Here is a 17365-nt window from a genome sequence, read left to right as displayed (position 1 = left end):
TACATCTAGTTGTCATGGGTTGAAGAACCAGTGTGATCAGGTAAAGATCTGCAGTTAGAAAACATGTCTTGGATACTACCATGTTTTTCTGCCTGTAATATGTGGATGATAAAAATAATACTATCTGCCCATCAACCTGACAGGGTTCTTATAAGCATCAGGTAAGGTACAAAGGCAAAAAGTGCTGGTAAAATGAAGATATCCTCATAAATAACAGGGATTTTATGAGGTGGAAAGGGCTGGTGTGAAAAATACTGCAAATTTTACAAATCAGTAAACACTTTTCCAGATTAAAATTTTTTCTAATTTTCAAGTTTTTGACTAAAAAGACACTTATGGATTTGAAGTTTTAACTTCAGTTTTGTACCTGAAATGCTGCCATTGCCTTTTCAGTTTCAATTGTTGATTCAAGAAAAGGTTCAAAAATTGATATGGTCATTATTCCACTTTCCAATATTAAGTATTGTTGAAGGCGATTATTGAAGGCAAAAAGGGTTAATGCATAGCCTGCTCTTAAACAAACGTCCTAGAAATAGGAGAAACATGCGTTATCTTTTTTTCTTTTTTTTAACTCAAAAAGGCAGGTTTTAGGTTTATTTATTTTTATTTGTTTTTAAGAGAGAGAGAGAGAGCCAGCAGAAAGAGAGGGAGAGAGAATCCCAAGTAAGCTCTGTGCTGTTAGTGCAAAGCTTGATGCAGAGCTCAAATTCACGAACGGTGAGACAATGACCTGAACTGAAATCAAGAGTCAGACATTTAACTGACTGAGCCACCCAAGTGCCCCACATGCATTATCTTTAACTTAGTTCATTTATTATGTTACTCAAGGTAATAGATTTTGAATTCTCGCCCATCTAAATACATTACATTCTTATCTCTGGGAGTAAAACATGACATCATTGGGGAAAACAGGTAATAGAGTCAACCCAGGATGTCATTGAACAGATTAAATAGAGAAGTAAGTTGTGGCTTCAGGGAGAAGAGGGAAGTAATTTTCATATTCAGAGGGAATGTTAGTTAATAATTGTGCAAATAAATACCTAAACAGAAATAGGAAATTCCATAATTTCACTAACCCTCAACTTTTTTGTTTTAACATATTTTTATTTTCATTTCAACATTTCAAAGTAGAATTTGATAAGTCAAAACTTCCTTGTATAGCATACTATATATTACATGTTATGCATTGTGGGATGGTCTCTATCATCTCTCAAAATAAGCTCATTTGTAAAATTCTGTACTATATCCTAAGAGGGAAACAAAAGAAAGATGATTTACAGATCACATTTTAATTTTCTGGGACTTGGCAAACAGAGCAAAAGCCAATTCTTAGAGTCTGTTCACTTGCCAAAGATGAACAAGTATGGTAGATCTTCCAGAAAGACCCAAAAGATAGAACTTTATCACTAAATCTAATTTTTAATATTTTGCTTGAACAGTATAGTACAGAGAGAACCATTAATCTTAGCGAGTTTTCTTCTTTCGGTGTTAATCATTACATAAAAGTGCTATATGTGCATACTAAAATATTTACCAATAAAATTATATGATGCCTGAGATTTTCTTGAAAAATAATATAGGAAGAGCAAGTGGATATATAGATTAAATAAAACTGGCCATGAATTGATAAGTGCTGAAACTGGGTCATAGGAATATTTAAGTTCATTGTGCTACTCTTTTATTCTGTATGTGTTTGAAATTTTCCATAATAAAAATTATGTACACACAAAGTAGTCACCTGGTCATAAGCAAGAAGAAAAGTATTAGGAATACACAAAAGAACAGGGTCCAGTGAATGAAGCAGGTGGGAACAGGCTGAGAAGAAAAGGAGAATGATTAAGAGCAGAATGAGTAGTAGAAGAAAAAGGAGAAGGGTGTCCCTGAGGAATGAGCAATGAGAATAAAATGTGGAATGAACAGAGAGAGAAGAAAGGTGGCTTAAAGAGTCAGTCAGACAGAAATTCAGTCTCCTCACCCTATATTCCCCATATTATTACAGCAGCACATCTCCATTTTTTCATATACCACAGTACAGTAGAAATCTATATATTAATAAATAATGCTTTGAGTTCATTTCTCCCCCATAGCCCTCTTTTCTTCCTCCCAAATCTAAAGCTGACAGTTGGCAGTTTTCTTCCCTAATTGCTAAATGCACTATAGACAACAAAAGTTCTCAAATTTCTCTAGGGTTAGTGGTATCCAAAGTATGGCCCATGGACCAATGACAGTCGACAAAATGGTTGACATCAGGATTACAAAAACTGGGAATTCGAATTTAAAAGGAACAGCTCTTCCTTATAGTTAAATACCAACTAATAAATCTAGAAAGATGTTTATGGCAGCATTATCAACAATAGCCAAATTATGTAAAGATCCCAAATGTCCATTGCCTGATGAATGAATAAAGATGTGGTGTATATGTATATATACAATGGTATATTACTCAGCCATAAAAAGAATGAATCTTGCCATTTGCAAGGATGTGGATGGAGCTAGAAAGTAGTATGCTAAGCGAAATAAGTCAGTCAGAGAAAGGCAAATACCATATGATTTCACTCATAGGTGGAATTTAAGAAGTAAAACAAACATAGAGGGGAATAAAAGAGAGAGGAAAACCAAGAAACAGACTCTTAAATATAGAGAACAAACTGATCGTGACGAGAAGGGAAGTGGGTGGGGAGATGGGTTGAGTAGATGATGGGGATTAAGGAGGGCACTTGTAGTGAGGACCGGTATTGTATGTAAGTGATGAATCACTACATTGTACACCTGAAACTAATAGTACACTGCATGTTAACTAACTGGAATTTAAGTATAAATTTGATTTAAAAAAAAAAAAGGAGAACTTTAAAAAAAAATTGTCGTTAGCCAAATACCACAGTAATCATTGCTGCATCAGTAGATGCTAAAATTGTTGAGCAAAAGTACATGCAAAACAGAATATTTTCATAGGCTCAAAATGTCTCACCTTAAGATACTTATTAAAAAAGGGAAGTACAGTGACTTTACAGTGGAGAAATATGGCAGATACTACCTTAACCAAGTGCCCAAAGTTAACATTGCCAGTTATAAGACATAACAGCACCATGTACCTCCTGAAATGATGCACTAGGCAGGTGAATGAAGAAGACCACATCATTTCTATGGTATTCTTGCCAAAATGCATAACCTCAATTTAATCATGAGAAAACATCAGATAACTCAAATTGAAGGACATTCTACAAAGTAACTGGTGTGGACTCGTCAAAAATGTCAAAATCATGGGAGACATGTAAAATCATGAAAAACAAAGGACCGAGTTTCACAGATTGAAGGAAACTAAAGGGACATGACAAATAGATGTAATGTGAGATCCTAGATTGCATTCTGGGACAGAAAAAGGACACTGCTGAGAAAATTGGCAAAATTTAAATAAAGTTTGCAGATTAGTTAATAGTATGGTATCAATGTTAATTGCTGGTTGACATCCAGGAAAGCGGGATGAAGGATATGCTAGAACACTCTACTATTTTTGCAAAATTTTGGAAAACCTAAAATTATTGCAAAATTTAAAGTTTTTGTTGTTTTAATTATCCTACCCATTACAGATTGCTGGGGGAAGGCTTTCCTTTATCACAAAGTTTGAGAAGCACCACTAGAATAGTGGGTGACTGAGAGTTGAAAGGTCATAAAGTTTCAAATTTCATAAAATTTCAAAAAGAAAAATTTTGATGCATCCAGGACAGAAGAGATTTGTTTATTGGCTCTCTAAGCGTTAAAATTGCTACCTTTCAACTGTATCAAGAGATGCAGCAGGGCATTATATCATAATCAAGGGGTCTATCCACTAAGAAGACCTAACAATTGTAAACATTTATCCACCAAATGTGGAAGCACCCAAATATATAAATCAATTAATCACAATCACAAACTCATCAATAGTAATACCATAATAGTAGGAGACTTCAACACCCCACTCACAGCAATGGACAGATATCTAATCAAAAAATCAACAAGGAAACAGTGGCTTTGAATGACACACTGGACCAGATGGACTTAACATATATTCAGAACATTTCCTCCTAAAGCAGCAGAATATACATTCTTCTCCAGTGCACATGGAACGTTCTCCAGAATAGACCATATACTGGGACACAAATCATCCCTAAGTAAGTACAAAAAGATCAAGATCATATCATGCATATTTTCAGACCACACCCCTATGAAACTCGAAATCAACCACAAGAAAAAATTTGGAAAGGTAACAAATACTTGGAGACTGAAGAGCATCCTACTAAAGAATGAATGGGCTAACCAAGCAGTTAAAGAGGAAATTAGAAAATATATGGAAGTCAATGAAAATGATAACACCACAACCTAAAACCTCTGGGATGCAGCAAAGGTCATAAGAGGAAAGTATATAGCAATCCAGACCCTACTAAAGAAGGAAGAAAGATCTCTGATACACAACCTAACCTTACACCTTAAGGAGCTGGGAAAAGAACAGCAAATAAAACCCCAAACCAGCAGAAGACAGGAAATAACAAAGATTAGAGCAGAAATTAATGCTATTGAAACAAATCAACAACAACAACAACAAAACCAGTAGAACAGACCAATGAAATCAGAAGCTGATTCTTTAAAAGAATTAAAATTGATAAACCACTAGCCAGTTTGATCAAAAAGAAAAAAGAAAGGACCCAAATGAATAAAATCAAGAATGAAAGAGGAGAGATCACAACCAACACAGCAGAAATAAAAACAATAATAAAAGAATATTGTAAGCAATTATATGCCAATAAAATGGGTAATCTGGAAGAAGTGGACAAATTCCTAGAAACATATACACTACAAAAACTGAAACAGGAAGAAATAGAAAATTTGAACAGACTCATAACCAGTAAGGAAATCGAATTAGTAATCAAAAATCTGCCAAAAAACAAGAGTCCAGGGCCAGATGGCTTTCCAGGGGAATTCTACCAAACACTTAAGGAAGAGTTAACACCTATTCTCTTGAAGGTGTTCCAAAAAATAGAAATGGAAGGAAAACTTCCAAACTCTATGAAGCCAGCATTACCTTGATTCCAAACCCAGACAGAGACCCCACTAAAAAGGAGAACTATAGACCCATTTCCCTGATGAACATGGATGCAAAATCCTCAACAAGATATTAGCCAACCGGCTCCAAAAATACATTAAAAAAATTATTCACCACGACCAAGTGGGATTTATACCTGGGATGCAGGGCTCGTTCAATATCTGCAAAACAATTAAAGTGATTCATCACATCAATAAAAGAAAGGACAAGAACCATATGATCCTCTCAATAGATGCAGAAAAAGCATTTGACAAAATACAGCAGCCTTTCTTGGTAAAAACCCTCAAGAAAGTAGGGATAGAAGGAACATACCTCGAGATCATAAACACCATATATGAATGACCCAACACTAATATCCTTAATGGGGAAAAACTGAGAGCTTTCCCCCTAAGGTCAGGAAGGGATGTCCATTCTCATCACTGTTATTCAACATAGTATTGGAAGTCTTAGCCTCTGCAACCAGACAACACAAATAAAAAGGCATCCAGGTCGGCCAGGAGGAGGTCAAACTTTCTGTCTTTGCAGATGACATGATACTCTATATGGAAAATCCAAAAGATTACACCAAAAAACTGCTAGAACTGATTCATGAATTCAGCCAAGTTGCAGGATATAAAATCAACGCACAGAAATCGGTTGCATTCCTATACACTAACAATGAAGTGACAGAAAGAGAAATCAAGGAATCAATCTCATTTACAATTGCACAAAAAAACCCATAAAATACCTAGGAATAAATCTAACCAAAATCTATATGCCGAAAACTATAGAAAGCTTATGAAAGAAATTGAAGGAGACACAAAAAAAATGGAAAAAGATTCCATGCTCCTGGATAGGAAGAACAAATATTGTTAAAATGTCGATACTACCCAAAGCAATCTACATATTCAGTGCAATGCCTATCAAAATAACACCAGCATTCTTCACAGAGCTAGAACAAATAATCCTAAAATTTGTATGGAACCAGAAAAGACCCCGAATAGCCAAAGCAATCTTGAAAAAGAAAACCAAAGCAGGTGACATCACAATCCCAGACTTCAAGCTATACTACAAAGCTGTAATCATCAAGACAGTATGGTACTGGCACAAGAACAGACACTCAGATCAATGGAACAGAATAGAGAACCCAGAAATGGACCCTCAAATGAATGGCCAACTAATCTTTGACAAAGCAGGAAATAATATCCAATGGAATAAAGACAGTCTCTTCAGCAAGTGGTACTGGGAAAACTGGACAGCGACATGCAGAAGAATGAACCTGGACCTCTTTCTTACACCATACATAAAAATAAACCCGAAATGATTGAAAAACCTCAATATAAGACAGGAAGCCATTAAAATCCTAGAGGAGAAAGCAGGCAAAAACCTTTTTGATCTTGGCCATACCAACTTACTCAACATGTCTCCGGAGACAAGGGAAACAAAAGCAAAAATGAACTACTATGACCTCATCAAAATAAAAAGCTTCTGCACAACAAGGAAACAATCAGCAAAACTGAAAGGCAACCGACAGAATGGGAGAGGATATTTGTAAATGACATATCAGATAAAGGGTTAGTATCCAAAATCTATAAAGAACGTATCAAACTCAACACCCAAAAAACAAATAATCCGGTGAAGAAATTTGAATGGAATGGAATTGGATGGAATTGGAGAGTATTATGCTGAGTGAAATTAGTCAGTCAGAGAAAGACAAAAATCATATGACTTCACTCATATGAGGTTTTAAGAGACAAAACAGATGAACATAAGGGAAGGGAAACAAAAATAACATAAAAACAGGGAGGGGTACAAAACATAAGAGACTCATAAATATGTAGAACAAACTGAGGGTTACAGGAGGGGTTGTGGGAGGGGAGATGGGCTAAATGGGCAAGGGGCACTAAGGAATCTACTCCTGAAATCATTGTTGCACTATATGCTAATTTAGATGTAAATTTTTAAAAATAAAATATAAAATATAAATAAATAAATAAATAGAAAAAAATTGCTACCTTTCAAAGATGAAATAAGTCAACTATGAAAAATATGGAACAATATTTCATTATTACAAACTAATGATCTACCAAAGAGATTTTACATTTCTTATGTAATATATTTAAATATTGGTGTGCAAAAGACATAATTTGAGGATATGGTCTAAAAACCATTCTACATGAGCTTTAACATTTTGTAAAGGCATTACCTTATCTTGTGAGTGAAGAAGATGAAGGACATCGGCATACTTAAATCCTTCATTTTCTTGTAATTCATTCTGTAACAGATCATTCCCTAGGACAATGCATGCCAAGGAAAATGCCACTTCAACCTAAGTATGTAGAAATTAGTTTATTTTTCACTCATGGTTTATCAAATGACATATTTCATTATACAAACATTTATATGGGATATACTAATTCAACTGTGTAATTCATTGATTCCAATTCTCTAATAATAGGCATTTACAATGTCCGAAGCAATGTCCCTAGCAATTTTTAACAGCTGGGAAAATATCCTTCCTAAGTGTGCCATCACCAACACAAAGCTCCGTTTGAGAGGTGGGAGGGAGCAACCAGAGCCAGCAGGAAATGTGAGGAGGTATTATCTTAAGTGCATAGTTGTATCCTTTCCACATCTAAAAGAGAATTTTGTTTTTTTAAATCCTGGCCTGGAATAAAAAACTGTTTTGAACTGCTTGTTAGCTGTTGACCATTGAATTCTAAGGCTTCAATGGAAGGCCTATCAATTAAGGAAAAAATTCCCAAGACTGGGAAGTAGTCCTGAAGAATAGTTTTGCTCTAGTTCCAGGGTCATTTAATTCATATTCTGAAGCCTTTTAGGAGGGTGTAAATGAACTTTGTTTATTTTCGGGACTCAAGATAAGTTTTTTAAGATTACATTATGCACTTCTATGAAAAATGTCATGAATTTGAACAGCATGCTTATTATTTCAAAAGTATTTTGTTTACTATCGCATCTTATTTGAAGAAAAGTATTGAAATGTATTGATGTTATGTTTTTAACAAGTTGAAGAACTCATTGAAAGCATATACTGAAATATGGATGGGCACAATAAGAGTAAACTGTTTAAAACATGAAAATGCATGTTTTAAAATAAAAATGTATTTTTATGTGGCAAATTACATGGTCTTCTGAAATTTATTTGTACTTTGAAAGTCAGTGTAGTTTTTCATATAATTCAAGCCAAAAAAATTGCAAGAATATGCTCCTTCCGTTTCCCTAATCAACTCCTATAATAGAATAATCTCTTTCATAACCAGAAAAGCTGCATAACTTCTAACATCTTTTCTGATAACACATTCCTTAAAAGAAATAATTCTGTATTTGCTTACATATTTCTGTTTTCTCATTTCCAGCAGAACTCATACCTAATTTTGAAGAGAAAATGTATTTTTTGTTGTTATAATTTCCTGCCTGGCCAACTCTAGATGTCATAAATCTCCAAAGGATTTGAATATATGCGAATGTCATTTTATTAAAGGCAGTTCACTAGAAGTAAATAGAAGAGTGAATGACTCTTAAACAGCTTGTAAGATATTTGTAATGTTCACGTTGGTAGAGGTAGAACTGTTTTGATGGTTAACATTGACAGGAATCACTTAAATTTGAGAATTTTTGCTACATAAATCACATATCCTCATCATCCCCACCCAGTTTTAGCAATCAATATCTGAGGAAGTAGGGAAGAAATTCTGTGAATAACCAAATATCTGAGGAATAAAATTTTGATGAGTAAGGACACAAGACTTAATTATTTGAAAATTTACTATTTTAATAAAATTAACTTTATCTTTACTACTATATTTATAAAGCAACTCTTTTATTTTAAACTTTTAGGATAGGTTAAATTTTTCTAGTATACTTGTGAACTTGCATGAAGATAGTTTATTCTCAGAAAGTCATATTTCTGTTAATTTTTACTGTATCAGAAAAAATATTAAAACCATTTATATACCTTAATGTTAGGAGAAGGGTGATTTCTCAGTAAATGAATAAGTACTGGAAAGGCATTTTCCTCTACAACAAATTGTTGACTGATGGGATTACTTGTATGGGCAACACCTATAAGAACATACATGTCAATAAGATAATATTTCTTTCTATCTTAGAAATGGTAAGGTCAAAAATAGCTTGGTGTATTTGGCTGATAAAGTGTTCTAGCATAATATGGTTAATAAGTTACAAAAGGAAATGCTGTGTCAACACTATTTTACCTGAATTATTATTTTTTTTTTTAAGTAGGCACCACACCCTGCATGGAGCCCAATGTGGGACTCAGACTTATAACCCTGAGATCAAGACCTGAGCCGAGATCAAGAGTTGGATGCTTAACGGACTGAGCCACCCAGGTGCCCCCTGAATTAATTTTTTTAAAAGGCAGAATGAATAAACATGGAAAAATTACTATTAGAAGTGTGGATGTTTTTCTAATAGTCACAAAACAAAGAAATAAGAATGCTAGACTATCAAGGAATAAAAGTATAATAGCTATCACTTTTTGAAGATTTTTATTTGCAAAGTACTTTACAGGTGCTATTGTATTCCATAAAAAAATTATTTTTATAAAAATGACTAGAGTAAATCACCTGGTTAAAAATTCTAGATTCCTTAAATACACATACTAAAAAGATAACCTTACTGTCTCCTTTTATAACATAATACTTTAAATTGTAGGCCTAATTTCAATTTAAAAGTCATCTCTGTCTAGTGAACATGTATAAATAATTGTAATTCTTTTATTTTGCCATCAAAAATCACAACACATACACTGAGGGTTTATATACTTAAATATAAATACAAGATCAGACCTGTCTCTGAACAATGAAGGAAGTCACCTACTTAGTATCATCTGGGGAAGTTTGAAGGAACTGCAGGTAATAGAAAGAGCAAAGAACATGTTTGTTTCCTTGTCCCTAGTCCCCCACTGACCACCCAGGAATATACACAGACACTGATTACATGAATATTCTTCCTTCCTTCCTTCCTTCCTTCCTTCCTTCCTTCCTCCCTCCCTCCCTCCCTCCCTCCCTCCTTTCTTTCTTTCTTTCTTTCTTTCTTTCTTTCTTTCTTTCTTTCTCTCTCTCTCTTTCTCTCTCTCTCCCTCTTTCTTTCTTTCTTTCTTTCTTTCTTTCTTTCTTTCTTTGTTTCTTTTAGAGAGACAGAGCCCACTTGTGAGCAGAGTAGGGGGGAAGGTAGAGGGAGGGAAAGAGGGTGAGAGAGAGAGAGAATGAGAAAGAGAGAATCTTAATCAGGTTCCCCACCCAGCATGGCACCTGATGCAGGGCTAGATCTCACAACCCTGAGATCATGACCTGAGCCGAAACCAAGAGTCAGACACTTAACTGACTTAGCCACCCAGGGGCCCCACATGAATATTCTTGATTCAGCTGACAGATATTGAATGCCTAATGTACCAGGAATTGAAGTAGGAATTAGGGCTAAAAAGAGAAATTAGAATGTCTGCCCCCAAGGAGTTTATAGGGGAAGCAACTATATACATGCGGTAAGTGCTTTAACAGAGGTAGAGAAAAATACACTGGAATCACAGAAAGGGGATTGCTCACTTCAGAGTAGGTGGAAAAGGAGTAAGCAGGGAGATTTCCCAGGGTTAAGGTGCTGTAGGTAGGTCCCCTCAGAATGAATAGCTTTAATAATAATGATTATGATAAGATGATGGTGGTGTGAAAAGAAGAATACCCTCAAATCTTTGAATTTTCACATGTTAATAGTGAGATGAAACTCCATTAGGTTGGGAACAGAACCACTATAAGAAGTAAGCTGAACAATTCTCACAGCTCACACAGGGCTAAGAATGGTTTGTGCTCTATGGCCAGAGTTCAGATATGTCATAACTCAAGGGATTGTACAAGGAATTGAGTCCTTGGAACTATATCATCCTAATAGTGGAGTTAAGTTAGTTCCAGAGTAAAGGCTACTCTAGACTTGTGCTAACAAAGCTTGAAAGCTAGCTGAAAAAGGATCAAACTGATCCCAAGTAAGATAATCACATGCCAGAACAGAACCTAACTGTTTACAGGAAGACCATAAAATCCAGCATCTATCAGTTTACAACTCACAATGTCCAGCATTCAATCAAAGTTTATTATGCATGATTTAAAAATAATACCTAAGATAAAGTGTGTACAAAAACTGTGTATTGGAAACTAGGAATCATTGCTGAGATATATTAAAGAAGACCTAAGCAAGCAGAGAGAAACGCTGTGTTTATGGATTGGGAGACTTTGAAACAACTTTGAAAAAGAATAGCAAAGTTGAAGGACTTATACTTCCTGCTTTCCAGATTTACTGTAAACTTCCAATAATTAAGACAGTGAGTGAGTATAGCATAAAGATAGACAAATATGTAAATAGAATGGAATAAAAAGTCCAGAAATAGACCCACAAAAATTCAGTGGAGGAAAAGATAATCTTTTCAGTAAGTGGGCTAAAGCAATTGGATAGCCATATGCAAAAAAAAAAATAATAATAATAATAAATGTCAGCCATATGCAAAAATTAACTTATATGGATCATACATCTAAACAGAGGAAAACAGAAAGCCTTTATGATCTTGAGTTTGGCAGAGGTTTCTTAAAGAGAACACAAAACTTATGAACTAAAAAATTTTAAATATCAATAAACTGGACTTAATCAAAATTAAAAACTTTTGCTCTTCAAAGGACCCTGTTACAGGGGCACCTGTGTGACTCAGTTGGTTAAGCGTCTGATTTCAGCTCAGGTAATGATCTCGCAGTTCATGAGTTTGAGCCCTTGCTTCAGGCTCTCTGCTGTTAGTGCTGTCAGTGCAGAGCCCGCTTCTGATCCTCTGTCTCCCTCGCTCTCTGCCCTTCCCCCATCTCACATATGCTCTTTCTCTCTCTCTCTCAAAAATGAACATATAAAAAAATAAAAAGACCCTGTCCCAAAAATGGAAGGACCCACCCAGACTGGGAAAAATATATGCTAAACATACATCTAACAGAGGATTTGTGTCTAGAATATATAAGGAATGCTTACAACTCAATAAGACATCACAATTTTTAAAATGGGCAAGATATCTGAACAGACACTTTACCAAAAAGGATATACAAATGGCAAATGAGCACATGAAAAGATGTTCTGCATCACTAATCATTAGGGAAATGCAAGTTAAAACCACAATGAGATTTACTGCACACCCACTAACTACAATGACTAAAATCCTAATACTAAGTGATGGCGAGTATGTGAAGCTCTTGGATTCTCACACACTGCTAGGAGGAATGCAAAGTTAAAACACAATGTTGAAAAACCATCTGGCAGTTTCTCTAAAAGTTAAACAAACACCTCCCATATGATCCAGCAATCCTACTTTTAGGTGTTTACCCCCCAAAAATGAAAATATTTGTGTCTGTACAAAAACTTATACACAAATGTTCATAGCAATTGTATTTACAATAGCAAGAAACTGTAAACAATCTAAATGTCCATCAATGGGTGCATGGATAAACAAATCACAGAATATCCATTTGTATTAATCAGGATTTTCCAGAAAAACAGAACCAACAAGATATGTATGTAGGTAGGTAGGTAGGTAGGTAATAAGTATGTATATCATAAGGCATAAAATTATCCATCATACCATACAATGGAATACTACTCAGCATTATAAAGTGAACTATTGGTATACAAAATAATATGCATAAATATCAAAATAACTGTTGAGTGAAAGAAGCAAGAAAAAAAGTATACCTGTATATCCATCTACATAAAATTCTAGAAAATACAAACTAATCTCTAATGATAGAAAACAGATCAGTGGTTCTCTGGGAATGGGAGTATAAAGAGGGAGGGATTACAAAGGCACACAATGAAACCATTGGGGGTGATGGTTATGTTCATTGATTGTGGTGATGGATATACAGCTGAAAGCATATGTCAAAATTCATCAAATTGTACAGTTTAATGTATTTTTAAAGTTTATTTATTTATTTTGAGACAGCATGCACAGGGGAAGAGCAGAGAGAGGGAAAAAGAGAGAATCCTAAGCAGTCTCTGTGCTGACAGCACGGAGCCTGATGTGGGACTCAGTCTCACAAATTGTGAGATCATGACCTGAGTCAAAATTAAGAGTCAGACGCTTAACTAACTGAGCCACCCAGACACCCCCAATTGAAGGTATTTTTATATTTTATGCTATTATATATTTTATTTAAATATTTTATTGTATGTAAATTATGTCAATATTTAAACACCCACATTTAAATTTTTCTAGGTATGTAAAGAAGTAGGAAAATATGGTTCATAATCAAGAAAAAAAAATCAACCAATAGAAAGAGACCCAGAGGGGCGCCTGGGTGGCGCAGTCGGTTAAGCGTCCGACTTCAGCCAGGTCACGATCTCGCGGTCCGTGAGTTTGAGCCCCGCGTCGGGCTCTGGGCTGATGGCTCAGAGCCTGGAGCCTGTTTCCGATTCTGTGTCTCCCTCTCTCTCTGCCCCTCCCCCGTTCATGCTCTGTCTCTCTCTGTCCCAAAAATAAATAAAAAACGTTGAAAAAAAATTAAAAAAAAAAAAAAAAAAAAAGAAAGAGACCCAGAGATGTTATAGATGCTAGAACTAGTTACAGAGAAGTTAAAACAGCCATTTTAAATATATTACATATGTTCAAGACCATAGAAGAAAACATGAACATGATAAGGAAGAAAAAAGAAGGTGTGTGTGTGTATATAACCAGTCTGAACTAGTAAATTTGAAATGAGTTTTCTTCTGTAGTTCTACTGGAGAATCCTTTGTCTATGGCAAATGTAGATAGCTTTGAAGTGAACTAATGAGAAGCAATTGCACATGCACGCACACACACAAGGTATCTTTGTATATATGTTATCATCTATTAAAATTTTAGAAAGATCTATAATGTATACCAGAGGTTTGGACTGAAAAAAGACACATTATTTTGTCTGACTGATTGCCTTGGAGTTTAATGAATTTCTGCAAGGTAGTTTTTTCAAGTGAGGAGAAACAAATCTTTTTGGAACCAATTCCTACATTCTTCATTCAGCTAGACTATTTTTTGAGGAAATATAATCAACTAGAAAAAAAAAGGGGGGCTTTTTTTCTTATCTATAAGAAACAGTCTACAGTCAGCCCCACACATTCATGAAGGTCAGCAAAGAACCCAAATTTTTTATTTTTGGTTGATCAACCACTGACAGCACTTTTACAGATATCCCAAAAGGTTAACTCCTTTGCAATGAAAGGAACTAGACCTACTGGCCACTTTATAAAGAAAGAATCATTATGGAAAAAGACTGGAATTGAAAAATGTGCCCCAACATTAAGAATCCGTATAAAATACAGTTCTTGAAATTCAAAAGAAGAAATATTTTTCTCTTACACTCAAAAAAAAAAAAATGAGATTCTTTTAACTCAAAATAGCCAAGGATCATTGTCCTCATTACCCTTTATAACCAGAGTTAAAGGGGAAAATGGATATAAAATTATTAATTATACCACTTTTACTCATTAAGGTCTTGGAGAAATAAAAAAAAAATGGTAATCCTTGAATAAATTAAATATGATTGGGGCGCCTGGGTGGCGCAGTCGGTTAAGCGTCTGACTTCAGCCAGGTCACGATCTCGCGGTCCGTGAGTTCGAGCCCCGCGTCGGGCTCTGGGCTGATGGCTCAGAGCCTGGAGCCTGTTTCTGATTCTGTGTCTCCCTCTCTCTCTGCCCCTCCCCCGTTCATGCTCTGTCTCTCTCTGTCCCAAAAAAATAAATAAACGTTAAAAAAATAAAATAAATAAATAAAATAAATAAATAAATATGATTTAGGGCTCTGTCAATGGGAACAGAGAGGAAGGGAAGAATCTTATTGATATTTTAAAAATTGAGGAAATAATTACAAACCAATACAAATGGACCCCACTGCTCTGATGACACTCAGAAGTGTGCCTTCAGCTATTTTATTGATCCTTAGTAAGCGAACCAATGGTGCAATTCCATTTCCTTCACATATTTGATTTTGATGCATCCTGCTGTCCTTACTTAGAGCTATGACTGCTTCACCTCCTGGTAAAGAAAAGCAAGAAACATGTCCGACACTTCAGTGTGCTGCTTTACATTGTGCAAATGGATGCATAGAAAAGAACTCACCAACATACTGCATTTTAGCTGATGGTGACAAAAGCATATTTATTATAAAGTTGTATCCAATCTGTTCTGCCATATACTTCTGTTGTTTCAGGGTTTGTCCTGCCAAGGCCCAAAGGGCTACAGCTCCTTGTTCCTTAACATCTATTTGAAATGCCTATTAAAAAAATATATTCCATTCTTTCAATGAGCATCGACTGAACACTGTAGGAATGTTTTATAAAATGTTTATTCTAGAATTGTTTTTAGTTTTCTTTTCACTTTACAAAATTCAATATTGAATACTTTGTCTAAGAAAAATGACAAGTAATCATAAAAATTCCTACCTTGAGGAGTTTTAAAAGATATTTACTTAATGATTTTTCCAGAAATTCTCTCTGTATGCATGGGTTGTAACTCGCCAGTGATTCCACAGCCATTGCACCCTTCACTTGGACACTAAGGTGTTTCCGTTTAAAAAGGGCCACCAGAGGAGGAATGGCTCCCTCTGAAGCCATAGCGTTCTGAACTTCCCTGTTGTCACGTGCCACCTCAGCAATCGTTGCAGAAGATACAGCCTTCAACACATCTTCAAATCAATCCAAGGAACAGTTAAATAAATTTTTTAAAAATATTTTAAAAATGCAACTTATCATTGGATTCTCATATTATAGAATCAAACTTATAGAGTGTGTAAAAATTTAGAAAATAAAGAAAAATAGAAATAAAACCACCCAGATTCTCACCACCCAAACACAAATATTTTGTTTATCTCATTAACTTTTATTTTTTAAAAAAAGCCTACTTATTTATTCTGAGAGAGAGAGAGAAAGAGAGAGAGAGAGCAAGGGAGGGGCAGAGAGAGAGAAAAGTCCAAGCAGGCTCTGTGCTAAGAGCACAGAGCCTGATATGGGGATCGAACTCAAAAATGCTGAGATCATGACCTGAGCAGAGTTCAAGAGTTGGACACTTAACCAACTGAGCCACCCAGGTGCCCTATTCTCATTCACTTTTTAAGTGAAAAGACATATTTAAATAATGTTCTGGACATATTTTATATAGTTGTACTATAAGCACAATATCCTGCATTTTAATTTACAAGTAAAACATTTTCCCTTTCTTTATGAACATCGTCTCTCAAATATTCATTAATGAATGTATTACATTTCCTTAGCCATTCACATTTTTTTAAGTTTATTTATTTTGAGAGAGAACAAGTGTGAATGGGAGAGGGGCAGAGAGAAAGGAAGAGAGACAATCCCAAGCAGGCTCCTGACTGATAGCACATGGCTCAATCTTATGAACCATGAACCAAAATCAAGAGCCGGACACCTAACTGACTGAGCCACACTGAGTGGTAGGAAAACCTCACATTAAAAAAAAAAAAAAAAAATACATGGTGTTTCCAACTTTTCACTGTTTTAAACAATGTTTAGGAGAAATGTTGGCACATAAGGTATTTTTCCTTCCTGTTTCTTCCCTTAGTATAGTGTCCCAGGAATTCCTGGAGTAATTTAATATATCACATTAAATTACTTTCCAAAATTGACCATTGCATCTTAGCCTTTCATAATCAGAGTATGAGCGTTTCAATGTTGCTGTATCTTTTTAAATATAGATATTATCATTAAGAATAAATACATAAATTTAGCTAATTTGATAGGCAAAAAATTGTATCTCCTATTTCATAATTTTGGTTACTGGTGAGACTACAGAATTTCATATATACTTTTTAACCAGTTGTACTTGTTCTCTTTAAAACTTACAGGAAAGTTTCAAGAATAAATCTGAGAGCTCTCTCAAGATTTAGCAACAATTGATAGACATCCATCATTTTTTTTAACTTTTTTTTTTACTTTCTGTCACAGTATGATGTTTCAGACTCACCAATTCCTGCTCTGCTCTACCCCTGAAATAAACCATTTTTCCAAGAAGTTCTGGTTCCTTTTAATTAGGAATGGTACTTAGAAATCAAGATTTGAGTACGAGATGTGTTCATTGCTACTTAAGTATCATTTCTTCTAGACTCTTACTAGACAAGATTAGGAAAATGTATGTATTTCCAATGTTCCAATTCCAATCCAACCTCACAGGATTCTTTATTGCCTTCCTACATTCTTACAGTTCTTTTCACAGTGAGAACCCAAAACTATCAACATATTTATTCACATGTTCATTTCT

At 35.0% G+C, this 17365-nt stretch overlaps 2 protein-coding genes across 3 annotated transcripts in view; one reads left to right on the top strand and one right to left on the bottom strand.

Moving 5' to 3' along the window:
- The window catches only part of LOC121030823 (ORM1-like protein 1), a 50580-nt gene extending 41210 nt beyond the window's left edge, over positions 1-9370 (top strand). The window contains exon 12 of the mRNA XM_040475638.1: positions 9317-9370. The gene's annotated coding sequence lies outside the window, so the exon portion shown is untranslated. The remainder of the gene's footprint in view (positions 1-9316) is intronic.
- ANKAR (ankyrin and armadillo repeat containing) overlaps positions 1-17365 on the bottom strand; it is a 72374-nt gene that overhangs the window by 8219 nt on the left and 46790 nt on the right. For both annotated transcript variants that reach the window (XM_040475627.1, XM_040475628.1), the window contains 6 exons: positions 15532-15773; positions 15209-15362; positions 14963-15124; positions 9033-9139; positions 7263-7385; positions 368-526 (listed from right to left, as the gene is read on the bottom strand). In XM_040475627.1, coding sequence (XP_040331561.1) covers positions 368-526; positions 7263-7385; positions 9033-9139; positions 14963-15124; positions 15209-15362; positions 15532-15773 — 947 coding nt within the window. The remainder of the gene's footprint in view (positions 1-367; positions 527-7262; positions 7386-9032; positions 9140-14962; positions 15125-15208; positions 15363-15531; positions 15774-17365) is intronic.

This window comes from Herpailurus yagouaroundi, unplaced genomic scaffold (assembly GCF_014898765.1).
Source record: "Herpailurus yagouaroundi ecotype Mexico unplaced genomic scaffold, PumYag 140, whole genome shotgun sequence".
Classification (NCBI taxonomy): domain Eukaryota; kingdom Metazoa; phylum Chordata; class Mammalia; order Carnivora; family Felidae; genus Herpailurus; species Herpailurus yagouaroundi.
Note: the sequence above shows the minus strand (reverse complement) of the source record. Positions and strands in the feature narration are given on the sequence as shown.